This window comes from Elgaria multicarinata, chromosome 8 (assembly GCF_023053635.1).
Source record: "Elgaria multicarinata webbii isolate HBS135686 ecotype San Diego chromosome 8, rElgMul1.1.pri, whole genome shotgun sequence".
Lineage (NCBI taxonomy): Eukaryota > Metazoa > Chordata > Lepidosauria > Squamata > Anguidae > Elgaria > Elgaria multicarinata.
Genome location: NC_086178.1, coordinates 69783659 through 69798583, shown reverse-complemented (window position 1 = coordinate 69798583; position 14925 = coordinate 69783659). Strand labels below are relative to the sequence as shown.

General features: G+C 41.8%; 1 protein-coding gene across 1 annotated transcript; it reads left to right on the top strand.

Moving 5' to 3' along the window:
- Positions 1–456: 456 nt before the first annotated feature.
- On the top strand, positions 457–14282 carry PRDX3 (peroxiredoxin 3). Its single transcript, XM_063132739.1, has 7 exons — positions 457–529; positions 1365–1488; positions 3095–3236; positions 7577–7712; positions 10597–10700; positions 11891–12056; positions 13153–14282. Exons 1-7 carry the CDS (start codon positions 485–487, stop codon positions 13204–13206), a joined length of 771 nt encoding a protein of 256 aa, XP_062988809.1. The 5' UTR covers positions 457–484; the 3' UTR covers positions 13207–14282.
- The last annotated feature ends 643 nt before the right edge of the window (positions 14283–14925 follow it).

Genomic DNA, 14925 nt, shown 5'->3' with positions numbered 1-14925 from the left:
GTCACCCTATCCATTTGGATCAACTGGACTTCTGTATAGACATATATCGACTCGCAGTGTAAATTATTTCATGCTTTTAAAAGTATTTTTTAGAGACTTAGGACATGATCCAATCAAACAGCGTGATTTTATGCGTGTTTACTCAGCTGTAAGTCCCGCTGACTTCAATAGGACTCAATCCCGACTAAGTGTTTATGGGCTTGCAGCCAAAGTTAAGCATTTATTTATTTAAAAAGTCCCACTGGTTGTTTCCTAACAGCACATTAAGCCCGTTACGCTGAACCAAGCGTGGCCAACAATTTCAAGCTCTTACTGGGCCCTTCGTAGTTATTACAGAAAACCCGCAATTCGTCATATCAGACTCATCCCACCCCGAAAAACCTGCAGCTCTGGGCTACGAGATTTCGTGGTCCCGCCCCGGCCTCTCCATGTGCCGAGTAGCGGGCAGGTCCCACCCTCTTCATTCACGCTTTGGAGCAAGAAAATGGCTGCTGTTGCTGGGGCGCTAGGAAGGTTACTGAAGCCCTCGGTAAGTGCGAGCTCCGTTTCCTCCGCCGCAGCTCAACAGTCCGGGGAGAGCAATCCTTAATGGGTTGGCATTGCCGTGCCGGCATCATACTTGTGCTCTGCCCGTGGTTTGCAACCGCTTGAGTTTCTCGTTCCCGAATAAAGGCCCGATCGTGGATTTCCCTTCTCTCCTTCCAAGTCTCCCTTGGGCAAGTCTGCACGCCTGGTTCCAGCCGAAAGGTCGCTTGTCGAGGAGTGAGGACGAGCCGTCTTGTCTTAATTATAGAATTCCTCCCCACCTTTCCCCGTTCCGGACGATCAGATCATTCTTCTCGGGGGGGGGGGGGAATGAACGTGCTTTCTATAAAATAGATTCATTTTGCAGCCTGTCCTATCTCGAAGGCTAGACGCGCAGGCAGCATTAGGCGGGTGGGTGTGTTTTCAGCGCAATGCCTTTTATTAAAACCGAGTCAAACCATTTTCACCCCCCAGCTCCAATCATCCAGATCCTGTAGAGCTTGAGAAGTCTCCTCCTCCTCGACGCAAACGTGTGCGAGAGGCTACATCGTAATCTTCTCAAAATTTGAGAAGCGCCATCTGGTAGCAAGGAGTTCTACTGGTGCATTTGGTACAATCCCTTACTAGACTTCCGGCTAGATCTTTGGGTAGTCTCCAGTCCTGTGTAGAGTAGACTCACTGAAATGAAGAAGGCTTAAATTAGTCACCATTATCTTAAGCCCTTTTCATTTCAACGGGGCTGCTCATTGGATACTGCCCTTTGGCCACTTTTCTCCTGCGCGCTGCAATACCATCTCGCCTTTGCCCTTATTGAGTCCCTGCGGTCTGTTCTTTCCCAGGCGGGCTGGACCTGGAAGGCGGGCGCTGCTGCTGGAAGGTGTCTTACGGCGTCGGCGGCTGCAGGCGGGCGGAAATGCGCTGCGGGCGCCGTGCCACCTTTTCCTCGTCTGCGCTTTAGTACGAGTAAGTGTAGCATATCTGGCTAATGATGGTTGAAGGGACTCTTGATACTCATCAATTTTTCGCAGATGAATACAGGAGCGTTGTTATCTACTTCAAACCCCAGCGATCCCTGCTTAAACACGCTCATTTCCATAGGGTACAGCCCTATGCAGGTTTAGGCAAAATAAAAGTCCTACAACTCCCAGCGTTTCTGGCTGAGGAATGCTAGGAACTGTAAGGCTTTTATCTGTCTAAACTTGCACAGGATTGCACCCCTAGGCTGCAATCGAATTTGGTCCTCCACTGACCTTTATAAAAAGACTGCAAAACTATGTTTTTCCTGAAAGGTGTTGCAAACAGTTCAATACAAATGTCACATGTGTGAAATGATCGCCTGTGTGTTATTTGGTTGCCTTAATGCTCAGGCATGTTCATGGCAGAGTGCTAACTTCTGGAGACCGGGATGAGGAAGAGGGTTGCAAGATGACAATTCTATCAATTTGCATTCACTGACTTAAGAGGGATACTCCAAATCTTCTCAAAAGGCAAACCAGAGATAAAATAAGGACTGTACTAGTAAATAGTAACATTTGGAGCAGATGTACCGATGTTGCCAAGTATTCCCAACACATTCAGTTCCATCCCACCTGCCCCCAGGTTCAATCACACACTCAATTCTCATTAAGATCTTCACTCCATGAGGATCCACGTGAATCTGTGCTGGCTAGGAATTATGGGAGTTGTAGTCCAACACATCTGGAGGCCACAAGGTTGGGGAAGGCTTATGGGGAGCCAGACAGAAATAGACAACATTAGCTCTATCCACTGACTCACTTTCACATGAACCAAAACCCAGGCAAAGGGTTCTCTAATGTACACACACATACCCTTGTGACAACAGCCACAGAGGCTTTTGCATCCTTATGTATCCTAACCATGCATTCCCATTTGCCTGTGTCCTGGCTTGTGCACAGAGGCAGACAACTGAGGTATGTAATAAGGGTTTGTGTTGGGGGATTGTTTAGTCTGTGCCAGGGCTGCCAATTCCATATTCCTGTTGTGTATACTATTCTTGTGTCAGAAAAAAATGGCTTCCAGACAAGTAGACCTCCTATATACCGATAGCACACTCATTCTCCAAGTGTGGATCCTTATGTAGCAGAAATGGCACCTCTGCAGACTGAGCATGCTCAGTGGGCACAGAACGATGACTGGAGGGAAGTGTGATGGAATGGAGTATCCTAAAAGAGTATGGCTGAATGGCTGGAACCCTGAACAGGAGCATTCCACACAGCCACACTTTAGCCCTATTCAGGTGTTCAGTGCTGAAGGTGTGAGGGGGAGAACGGGGCTGGTTTCCACTGACTGCAGCAGGGAGCCTGCTCTGTGTGTGTGATTTAGAAACACAACTGCAGGATGCTGAATTATGCAGGGAACGTACATGAATACAACCAGCACCCTGCTGCAGACCTTCTAAAGTGTGTGGAGGTCGATGGGGACACAATGGGGGTGGCAGGTAGACATCCTCACTCTCTGTGTGAGGGTCTAATGCCTGCATAAGGCTTGTGTCATTTCTAACCCATTTCTTACCATACATGTATCTCATGCTATATCGAATTTTTCCTAGGTTCTTCAAGGTTTGTTCCTGCTGTCACTCAGCATGCTCCCTTCTTTAAGGGTACAGCTGTGGTTGATGGGGATTTCAAAGAGCTGAGCTTAGATGACTTTAAAGGGAAATACCTAGTTCTCTTCTTCTACCCTTTGGATTTGTAAGTAACTGTCGTATCTTTTAAACAGACTTGGCCAGCAAACGTTTTCTGGAGATAAAGGAACCCCTTAGTTTATTTCCTTTCTCTTTGCATTCTGCTTATATTTGTACAGCGGGTGTCACTTTGTGTAAGGTGTAAGTGTTAAAAATTGGACTGGAGGCAGTCTTATCAAGGTCTTCTTGTGGCTTGGGTGTGTGCATGTGTGTTTAAAAAACAGATGATTGGATAGTAATGAAAAGAAGTGTTTCTGTAGATATTTACTAGTGGCTTATTCAGATAACAGGATGGAACAAGCAGCTGGATTGCTATAAAGGCAATGGGTTTCTGCCTAAGATAAGAGGAAAAACATTAATTCCAGCCATTCAGGTATGATAGGCTAAAGTGGAAGCAATACTCTCCTATGCAGTTTTGAGTTATTGTAGAGCAGCAGAGAATCACAGTACAGAGAACAGCTCCAATAGTGCCCCAAAATAGTGTCTGCAACAATGTAGGAACAAAGCCAGACTATAAAACACATGGTCTTCGATGTCTATATACTAATGCCCAGAGCATGGGAAACAAACAGAATGAACTTGAACTCTAATTACATGAAGGCAAATATGACTTGATAGGTATAACTGAAACTTGGTGGGATGACTCCCATGACTGGAATATAGCAATTGAAGGATATAACTTGTTCAAAAAGAACAGAAGAAATAGAAAGGGAGGTGGAGTTGCACTATATGTTAAAAATACCTATCCCTGCACAGAAATACAGGCGGATGAGACTGGGAGCCCCGTCGAGAGCGTCTGGATTAAAATAAATGGGGCTAGGAATAAAAAGAATACGATAATCGGAGTCTACTACCGACCACCCAATCAAGGAGAAGACGAGGACGAAACTTTTGAGAAACAAATTGCCAGTGTTTCAAGGAAGTGTGATGTAGTAGTGATGTGGGACTTCAATTACCCTGATATCTGTTGGGAGACCATTACTGCCAAAAGCGGCCCTTTCAAGAAATTCCTGACATGTATGGGTGATAACTTTCTCCTACAGAAAGTGGAGGAAGGAACTAGAGGATTGGCAATCCTTGACTTGTTATTGACCAATAGGGATGACTTAGTGGATAAAGTGGCAGTTACGGGAACTCTGGGGGAAAGTGACCACGTCATACTTGAATTCTTGATTATGAAGGAGACAAAAGTCGAGCGTAGCCATACACGTACTCTGGATTTTAGGAAAGCTGATTTTAATAAACTCAGAACTATAATAAGTAAGGTCCCGTGGCAAGGGAGCCTAATGAGAAAAGGAGTGCAGGATGGGTGGAAGTATTTTAAAAAGGAAATTTTAAAGGCACAGTTACAAACAATTCCAACAAGGAGAAAAGATAGAAGACAACAGAGGAAACCAATGTGGCTCCACAAAAAGCTTAGAGAAAACAAAAAGGGATACATATAGGAAGTGGAAGGAAGGCCAGGCTACAAAAGAAGAGTACATACAAGTGGCGCAGAAGTGCCGAAATGGCGTCAGGAAGGCTAAAGCTGTGAATGAGCTGAGATTAGCGAGGGATGCTAAAAGCAATAAAAAGGCTTTCTTCAGATACGTGAGTAGTAAAAGACAGAGGAAAGAAATGGTGGTTCAACTGCTTAATGAGGATGGCAAATTGATAACAGATGACAAAGAAAAGGCTGAAGTGCTCAATTCCTACTTTGCCTCGGTCTTCTCCCAAAAGCGGGTCTATGACCCCCCGGGAAAAAGTGAAGAAGAAGTTGAGGGGGCAGGATTGCAGTTTGAGATTGATAAGCAAATGGTCAAAGAACACCTCATTTCCTTGAATGAGTTTAAATCTCCAGGGCCCGATGAACTACATCCTAGAGTAATGAAGGAGCTAGCGGAAGAACTCTCAGAACCTTTGTCTATTACCTTTGCAAAATCATGGAAGACGGGTGAGGTGCCGGACGACTGGAGGAGGGCTAATGTTGTCCCTATCTTCAAAAAGGGCAAAAAGAAGGAACCTGGGAACTACAGACCAGTCAGTCTGACATCCATCCCTGGGAAAATTCTGGAGCAGATTATAAAGAAGTCAATCTGTAAACACCTTGAAATCAATGCAGTGATTACTAGAAGCCAACATGGATTTGTCAGGAACAAATCCTGTCAGACTAATTTGATCTCATTTTTTGATAGGATAACCTCCCTTGTGGGCTGTGGGAATGCTGTGGACGTCATATATCTTGACTTCAGCAAAGCTTTTGACAAAGTACCACATGACATTCTGATTAACAAACTAGCTAAAAGTGGGCTAGATGGAACAACTATTAGGTGGATTCACAGTTGGCTACAGAATCAGACTCAAAGAGTGCTTATCAATGGAACCTTCTCAAACTGGGGAGAGGCAACGAGTGGGGTGCCGCAGGGCTCAGTCCTGGGCCCAGTGCTCTTCAACATTTTTATTAATGATTTGGACGAGGAAGTGCAGGGAATGCTGACCAAATTTGCAGATGACACAAAATTGGGTGGGATAGCTAATACCCTGGAAGACAGAAACAAACTTCAAAGTGATCATGATAGGCTGGAGTGCTGGGCTGAAAACAACAGAATGAAATTTAATAGGGATAAATGCCAAGTTCTACATTTAGGGAATAGAAACCAAATGCACAGTTACAAGATGGGGGACACTTGGCTCAGCAATACTACAAACGAGAAAGATCTTGGAATTGTTGTAGATCGCAAGCTGAATATGAGCCAACAGTGCGATATGGCTGCAAGAAAGGCAAATGCTATTTTGGGCTGCATTAATAGAAGTATAGCTTCCAAATCACGTGAGGTACTGGTTCCTCTCTATTCGGCCCTGGTTAGACCTCATCTAGAGTATTGTGTCCAGTTCTGGGCTCCACAATTCAAGAAGGATGCAGACAAGCTGGAGCGTGTTCAGAAGAGGGCAACCAGGATGATCAGGGGTCTAGAAACAAAGCCCTATGAAGAGAGACTGAAAGAACTGGGCATGTTTAGCCTGGAGAAGAGAAGATTGAGGGAAGACATGATAGCACTCTTCAAATACTTAAAAGGTTATCACACAGAGGAGGGCCAGGATCTCTTCTCGATCCTCCCAGAGTGCAGGACAAGGAATAACGGGCTCAAGTTAAAGGAAGCCAGATTCCGGCTGGACATCAGGAAAAACTTCCTGACTGTTAGAGCAGTGCGACGGTGGAATCAGTTACCTAGGGAGGTTGTGGGCTCTCCCACACTAGAGGCATTCAAGAGGCAGCTGGACAACCATCTGTCAGGGATGCTTTAGGGTGGATTCCTGCATTGAGCAGGGGGTTGGACTCGATGGCCTTGTAGCCCCCTTCCAACTCTGCTATTCTATGATTCTATGATCAGTAACGTTCACCACTACAGAGTTGAAGGAGAAAAATGTTTGTGTTGACAAAAATACACATTTGATTTTAGCCATTTACTCTGAGCATCCAAAACTTCTTGGATTACCATTTACAATTTTAAATACCTGGTTGCACCAATGTGGACATTGTTCTGTGTCTAACTTGCCTAACCTGCTACAAGTATGATCCTTGTCCAGATAACCAACATGTTAGACTAGTGCTGTGCAGAGTTCACTGTGTCTCACCAAGTCTTAAGAAATGTAGGGTTACCAAATTCTAATATACAAACTTCTGGTAGCCTTAAGTGACTCTGTTAGAGGGAGACCAAGGCAGGATCTACACTACTGCTTTAAAACGGTTTATAACAGTAGTGACAACTGTTGGGACCTGGGACGCACACCATATACAGTTTTCAAACCATTTTCAAAGTGTCATATCCTGCTTGGTGTAGATCTGGTTCAACACCTTTCTCCTCCTTGCAGCAGTGCTGTGGCCTATTTTTAATAATAATAATAATAATAATAATAATAATAATAATAATAAACAATAATAATAATTAGTAGTTTTGGAGAGATATGGGTAGAGGAGGAGTGTGGGAGGATCTCAGCAGTAGCATAAGGAGGGCAGCTTGCAGCTCATCACTGGATTTTCTTGGGATCCTTAGGAATATGAGATGTAGGTGCCTAGATAAGGATCTGATAAGCCTATCTACAAAGAACTGAAAAGTGGTGTTCCAATTTTGATGCTCAGTTTCCCAATGTATTTACATGGGAAACTGCATTATTCATCTGAACTTTGTCCTTTGAACTAAAAGTCTAGGACCCAGAGAATTTATTAACCTTATTTTTTTTTGTACCTAGATGAGCAAATATTTATTTTTCTCTTCTTTGTTCAAACTTACAGTGGAAAAACGTACATTATTAAAAGAGAGCATTCTGGTTCCTACTTTACATTCTGGTTGTATTTCTTTCCACTAGCACTTTCGTATGCCCAACGGAAATTGTTGCTTTTAGCGACAAAGCCAATGAATTCCATGATGTGAATTGTGAGGTTGTTGCTGTATCGGTGGATTCTCACTTTTGTCACCTCGCCTGGATAAATACCCCACGAAAGGTACAAACAGGCCTTCCTTTCTTTCTTTCTTTCTTTCTTTCTTTCTTTCTTTCTTTCTTTCCTTCCTTCCTTCCTTCCTTCCTTCCTTCCTTCTTTTTTTGTTTCTTCTCATTAGTAGCACCTCCTCTTCCCTTGTTAGAGCTCCTGCTGGAAGGATGATTGATTAACATGTTCAGTTCTCTATGTAAAAGGGATCCAGAGGTAACAGTCAATTTGCCTAACAGAAAATAAATGGGGTATCTCACTTGAACCAAAATTGTTGTTACTCATGGTGGATCAAAACTGATGATATAAATCTAAAACTAAAAATCAGATTGTTTTATTTAAATCAGTTATTTAAAACTATAAGTGCCAAATTTTTCTTGCATAATAATTGTTAATATCAAATCTGGATATAAGCATGCTTTTGTCTATTTATTTTTAAAAAAATCTAGGCTGCATTTAAGGGCAAAAAACAGGAGACCGCCTAAAACTATTTTAATCCTAAACATGCATAGGATTGCATCCTAAATAAATAAACAAAAGCATGCTTATATCCAGATTTAATATTAACAAGACTTGCAGAATAAAACAAATATGATAAAATCCTATAACAACAATAAAATAACCAAAATTAATAATAAAATCAGCATGCACCAGCAGCAAAACATCTAGCCCAAATGGTAATAAAATCTAAAACACAATTATAGTTAAAACCCCAGAATAGTCCACTGAAACATACTCAGGGGAAGGCCTTCTAGTTAATCTCGAAACTGAATCAATGCATCTACCAGGTTCATGACTTCTGAACTGGCCCAGTTCTAAAGATTTCTGGCTTACCTTGCATGATGGTGCAAATGTAATGGAGCAAATAAACAAACCAAGGAGCAGAACTACCTGTGGTTTGTTCAGCATTACAGCTGGACTGCGATCTCTGGCTGGTTCCTCTCTTGACAAGCCAGAATCATAAGCCAGGATGTACCCCGGTGTATGATTCTGGCTTGTCAGGAGAGGAACAAGCCAGAGATCCCAGTTTGTAAATCATGCTAAACAAACCATGGATGGAGATTTCCCTGGCTTCTTTAGCTGCTTTTGTTAGCAGGAGAAGCCAAGCAGAAGTGATCAGGCAGGGGCCACCAGTAAACTAGCTTGCTCATAGCTAATTTGCCTCGTTCTAAATCAGTCCACCTTGTTGTTGCTAACATCTTTATATTGCTACCTTGGAAGAATTTGAAAGGTTAGAATCAAGTGGACCACGCTTCACCACCACCACCCTCCCAATGTCTTCCTACAAAAGGGATCTCTGAATATTTCCCTAGTGGAAATCAAGTCCTCCTGTATAGCTCTGTTGGAGCACCTATTGCTTTTGACATAGTTCTGCCCTATAGGAGAACTTGCATGTTTTCAGAGTACTGCTCCCACCTCGTGTTCTAGAACACTTTGCTGCCATGCAGAAAGATTCTTTATTTCTTTAGTATAAATAAGAAGTGGGTCAGACCTGATGATTGCATGCATTTATCAGTGATTTTACTTCGATTATATGTCTGATAGCCTTGAAGCCAGTGTTGTCATGTGAATAAATTTATATCTGTGCAAAAGTGTTTGCAAAATTGAAGTGCAAGTGATCACCCAAGGATGTCCAGAGACAGACCCTGGATGGCCCCGAAACACTAATGAAACTCATCGGCCTTGTTTCAAGGATAGGTCGTTTATCTTCCAGGCTCTAGAGATGTTGTGAAATTCAGTAGATGTACCCGCCTATACTAATAACTAGGAAAGCAGTGCAAAAGCAGGCTTACACATGCATAACTAATAGTAAGATTGCATCCTTAAGGTACAAAAAAATGGCTGAGAACTTATCTGTCCAATTTATGTATTTGAACCACTAAACACAGAAGAAGGGGGGAAACCTTTTAATTCTTACTTATTTATTTTATTTCATGGTGATAGAAAATTTGCAGTGGCAGCTAATTTTATGATTTAGTTATGCATAGTGTAAAAACACTTTCTTTTTGCCTGTCTTGCATCTACTGCCAATCCAGTTCATTGGTTTACTCCAAGTTGTAGTGTTGTGGGAGAGGAAGAGAAGCCTCTCTCCTCTTTCTCCACTTTCTTCACACCATGCATAATTTTATTAGCCTCTGTCATGTCCCTTCCCCTTCATAGTCCCTCTATTTATTAAAAGCTCTATACACTATGAGTTCAATGGGACCTGCTCCCAGGTAAATGTGTATACGATTGCAGCCTTAGTTTAACAAAAGACATCATTTTAGAATCTATATGAGACCAATCTCGACCTAGTCACACTCACTTCAACAGAACAGCAGTACTTTTCAAATCCTTTTGCAGGAAATAAAAAGGATCAGAAGCAATAAAAAGTGTCCACTTCCTTCATACAAAGCAGCAACCACGCATCTGAAGTTGCTTTTGTTTCTGCCTTCCTATTGCAAATATTGAAAATCTAACTTTAATTTCTTCCAGCAGCTCAATTACATATCTTCCTTCCAGCCAATGAACTAATTTCAATGCGCATTACATCTGTAAGATTGCACTATAAATTACATAAAAACCATCTTAGTGCTCAGGCACTGGTAGGATAACTGGTAGGATGTAATGCTGGTTAATCTTATATTCCTTGCTTTTCTCCCTTTATACTAAAATTTTAAAAAACACAAATCCAGAAACATCAATAAAATGATGATACAGTACAACGTCATGACAATCTGTCTTCCTTCCACAATTGATTCCCTCCTTTCTGCAATTGATTTTTCCCCCTTTTCAGTGTTTATATTTATTAAGCTTTTCATCACAGAACCCTTTTATTTTATTTTTAAAAAACTAAGGGTTTGTTATTGGTTAGTTCTCAGTTGAAGAAGGCTGCAGCTCCCTTTCTCTTTTTCATCAGAGCGGTGGCTTGGGCCATATGAACATCCCACTTCTATCAGACTTAACGAAACAGATCTCCCGAGATTATGGTGTGCTCTTGGAAGGGCCTGGCCTTGCATTAAGGTGAGAGTTACATTAAATGTTTCTGTGGCCAGACTGTAGTATGGCTGAATCTTTCTGAGGCTTGTTAAACCACTTGAGTTGCTTAAATCTCTTAAGCTTGGAGAGGCACTGGGATGGTCTATGTACAGTCTCCACTTTCCCTCACATAATTTAAAGAGAAACTGTGTTGGATAATACTATTGGCAGATTCTCATGATGCCTCGATCCTAATCTCCTATCTGCTAGTTGTATGCGTACAATGTTTTTTATATAGGGTATATTCAAACATTACCCTTCATGAGAAGGGTTAATGTCAGAAGGGCTTTTTCAGGTATTTGCCTTCACCTTTAATTTTATATTGCCAAAGAGTGAAGAATAGCATCCTTTGCTGATCTGGAATATTTCTTGCAGCATTTGTGTTTTGGATTTAATTGTATGTTTCTCTGAGAGCTTTTAGCTGTAGTTGACTAATACATTTTAGAAATAAATAAATTACTTCAAGACCATGAAACCTAGAAATCTGAAATTTGGCATGCCTGCTTATGGGACCCAAGGATTATTGGTTTTTACAACATATTAATTACTTTTAATTTATTTAAATGTTTCCAGGTGTTTGAAGCCTGCAGTACCATCTTCAGTCACTAGGTAGCAAACATCCCTAACCAGCACATAGCTTTCCAATTGATACAGTTTGAAGCTGGGGACGGTGGGATAGTTTAAGGGACAGAGTATATGGCTGCTTCTTCCCACGCACCCACGCAATGGGTCAGCCCCACTTATGAAATGAAATGGCTATAGAGGTGGACCATGGCATGGCTTGTGCCTAGTGGTGTGAGTGGGTGCGACTTTACTCAGACAAGTCAGGCACAATGTGTCCAACTCTGACAGCTGAGTAACTGCTTGAACGCTTCACCATATTAAAATAAGGGCTATTCCTACCCATGTGAAGCTGGGTCTGTTCACTAGTATGATACAAAACAACCACTTTAAAAGAGCAAACAATAGTACAAAACACAGTGAACGTTATAAACCTCCTATTAGATGTTAAATCTATACAGTTAAAATATTTGTTTCCACTACCTTACAACTGCTATCCAATGAAGTGATATGACGGGGAAGATCCACATGTGCAACTAGAATGCATTTAAAACTGAAAAGCAACTTTTATGGGAAGTACATTTTTGTGTATATTCTACTTTATTTCTTTATAGGGGTCTCTTTATCATCGATCCTAATGGAATTGTTAAGCATCTGAGCATCAATGACCTCCCGGTTGGTCGCAGTGTAGAAGAAACGCTTCGCTTGGTGAAGGCGTTCCAGTTTGTAGAAACACATGGAGAAGTCTGCCCAGCAAACTGGACTCCAGATGCCCCCACGGTATGTTGATGAACCTAACACTCTCATTTCTAAATCCTGGCAAGCCTCTTTATAAAGGAGGGTCTCATTTCTGGGCTTACTGAAATTTTAAAATGGCTGATAATTCTTTTAGGGGACAGCCTAAACAGAAATGGCTGTAGTTGGTCTCACCTTTGCATGTAGCAGGCCCTGGTTTTCGGCAGTGGGAGATATTCACTTTGTGGTGTAGTGGTAATTTTTCCATCATGACAATCCCAACAGCCAAGGGGGGTCCAAAAATGCAGACAGCTGTGTTGACCCATATCCAACCAGCTCTAGCAGTTTTCATCTCCACCAGGAGCGGGTCTTTTGTAAAGCTAGTGGATCATAATTGCTCATTCAAGACCAAGTCATCCCAGAATGTTTTGCATAACAACAGGGATAGCTAACTATGTTGTTGCTGAGAAAAGTCATCCCTCCTACCCCATATGCACACACAAACACACAGAGAGCTACTGTGAGGATGGCAGCTAAGCTCAAAGGGATCAGGGAACTCTGAGCAGGGTGGCCTATGAAGTTGGCATCCTTGGAATAAAGGAAGCGGTGGTGTTGCATCCCTGTGAGCCCTGGATCTACTACTCCACTGGATCCACTTGCCTGAAATGCCTGTTAATTAAATTATTTTTATTTATTACATTTACACTGCCCATCAGCTGAAGCTCTCTGAGTAGTGCACAATTAAAAAACATAAAATATAACAAGAATAGATAAATTTAACACATTAACAGTTAAAAAGGAGATATAAAAACCAGCTAAGTTAAAAACCAGGGAAAGCCTGTGTGAAAAGGTATGTTATCAGGAGGTGTTTAAAAGATGTTACGTTTTCCACCTCCGGAACTGCATGAGGGAGGGTTTTCCAGAGGGTGGGTGCCACCACAAAGAAGGCACGCCACTGAGGTTCTTCAGGGTGGCATTCTGTTTGTCTCGGAATGGCCAGTAGGGCCTCCTCTGAGGATCATAGTTGTTGTCTGGGTGTATATAAAGGAAGGCGGTATGCTGGTCCCAAGTTTAGTCATAAATTAGACATAATATATAATTCAGTACTGACTTTTTGTTTTACCTTTTTTTTGCTTTGCAGATCAAGCCAAGTCCAGAAGGATCAAAGGAGTATTTTACAAAAGTAAATAAATAAGATAATGAATTTTATTTCCTCAAGCCAGAAGTTGACTTCTTGTCAGACCAGCCATGATTGTAGTAAAACCACAGAATTGTGTCAATATTTGTTGTGATGAAAAGTTGCTATATTTTGCAGGGGTTACTTTCTCCCATAGTGATGAGTGATGCTCTAGCCCCAAGTAGATTTAAGCTACACTTAAATCTATGGTCACATTGAACAGCGCTAGAGGAAGATGCATCTCTACTGTCAGAAGCAAAATAATTCCTTTCTAGCATACTCAGTCTGGCATGTATTGATGCTCCTTGATTGCTCACAAAGTTGTATACTGACATTTCCTTTCTTGAAGTTAGTATTTTAAATAATATTTTGTAGGATATTCAATACAGCATGGAGGGGAAAAATAAACTTTGAAAACTAGTTTATGCCCTTTCCTTCCTTCATGTGCTCTTAATAGATTAAGGGCAAATTCACATAGGTCCTAATCATGTTTAGCAAATTTTAGGCTTGCATAGCCCCTCTACCCCAATATATAAAATACATTGCTCTGAGTTGAGGGTCATACATAGTTATCTTATGAGGATATGCCCTACCCGTCTGATTTGTCCATGCTTTCTTCTTCTTTTTGGCCATAGATTGGGTGGGGAAAATTCTTACATGCAAATGTATATACACAGGTCCAGGGTCAGTGTCTTGCAGATTTGTTCTGTGCACACGTATGTGTGCATGGCTCACCCTTGCACCTCTCTGGAAATAGAGTTGTGCTGCTACATGAATTGCCCTTCAAGCCTTTAGACATCTGTGACCATCCTACATAATATGTAGCTTATTAAATGTGTTGAAATACTTACAGGAAAAATACTGAAGGATAAATGCTTGTATTTTATTGAAAAACGCAAGGTGAAGCTATGAACCAAAGCCTTTTGTTGGTACTGTTCAAGAGTGACTTCCATGCCTTCTAGAAAAAGTTGCTATTTACTTTGTCTAGTGCTGCTTTGGATGCAGACTTTCAAATACTATACTGATCGGATGTTTGTAATTATGTAGAAAATTTATTAAAGCGTCTGAACTAATAAAGCTTACTTCTAAAATTATTTTGAGTATCTGTATTAAACGTAACAAATCTTCAGGAAAAAAACAAAACTGTTCAGGTTCTGCTGTTCGAGTTAGAATCATAGTAGAGTTAGAAGAGGCCTATAAGGCCATTGAGTCCACCCCCCTCTCAATGCAGGGTTCATCTTCTAGACTCCAGAAGATGAGTTGTGGTCCACTGGTAATTTTTATATGGTGATGATGAGTCCTTTTAGCCATGAAAGTTTTAGTTTCCTTCTTTAAAGGAAGCTAGTGCTGCCTCTCATAGGGCCAGTGCAGAGCTCAGGCACTTGTGGGATTATGCAGAGGTACTACTTGCGTGTACGAGTGCTATCACATTCGGGCTGCATGCCCACCTGCTGTGGGTTGCACAGCTCCAAGGAATGTTGTGATCATGCAAATGATGGTAGCTGCATGTACAGGCTGCACCTGAAGATGCTGTTCATGATATTGATACTTCCAGACAGTCCCTAACAAATTGCAAACATGCTGTCATCCTGTACGTTTCTCTGGGCAACTGACTGTATGTGAGCACGGGGTGGGGGTGCCCCACCGAACTTCCAGGGGAAAGAGTGGAGCATATGAAGTTTTCACACATTCATTTATCCAGGTCTGGCTCGCCAGTCAGCTCAGAATGTTCTTGTG

Coding starts and splice junctions, on each gene's coding strand:
- PRDX3 (XM_063132739.1), top strand. CDS start 485: ATGGCTGCTGTTGCTGGGGCGCTAGGAAGGTTACTGAAGCCCTCG. Junction 7,713..10,596: donor GGATAAATACCCCACGAAAG/GTACAAACAGGC, acceptor CTTTTTCATCAG/AGCGGTGGCTTGGGCCATAT. Junction 10,701..11,890: donor GGGCCTGGCCTTGCATTAAG/GTGAGAGTTACA, acceptor ATTTCTTTATAG/GGGTCTCTTTATCATCGATC.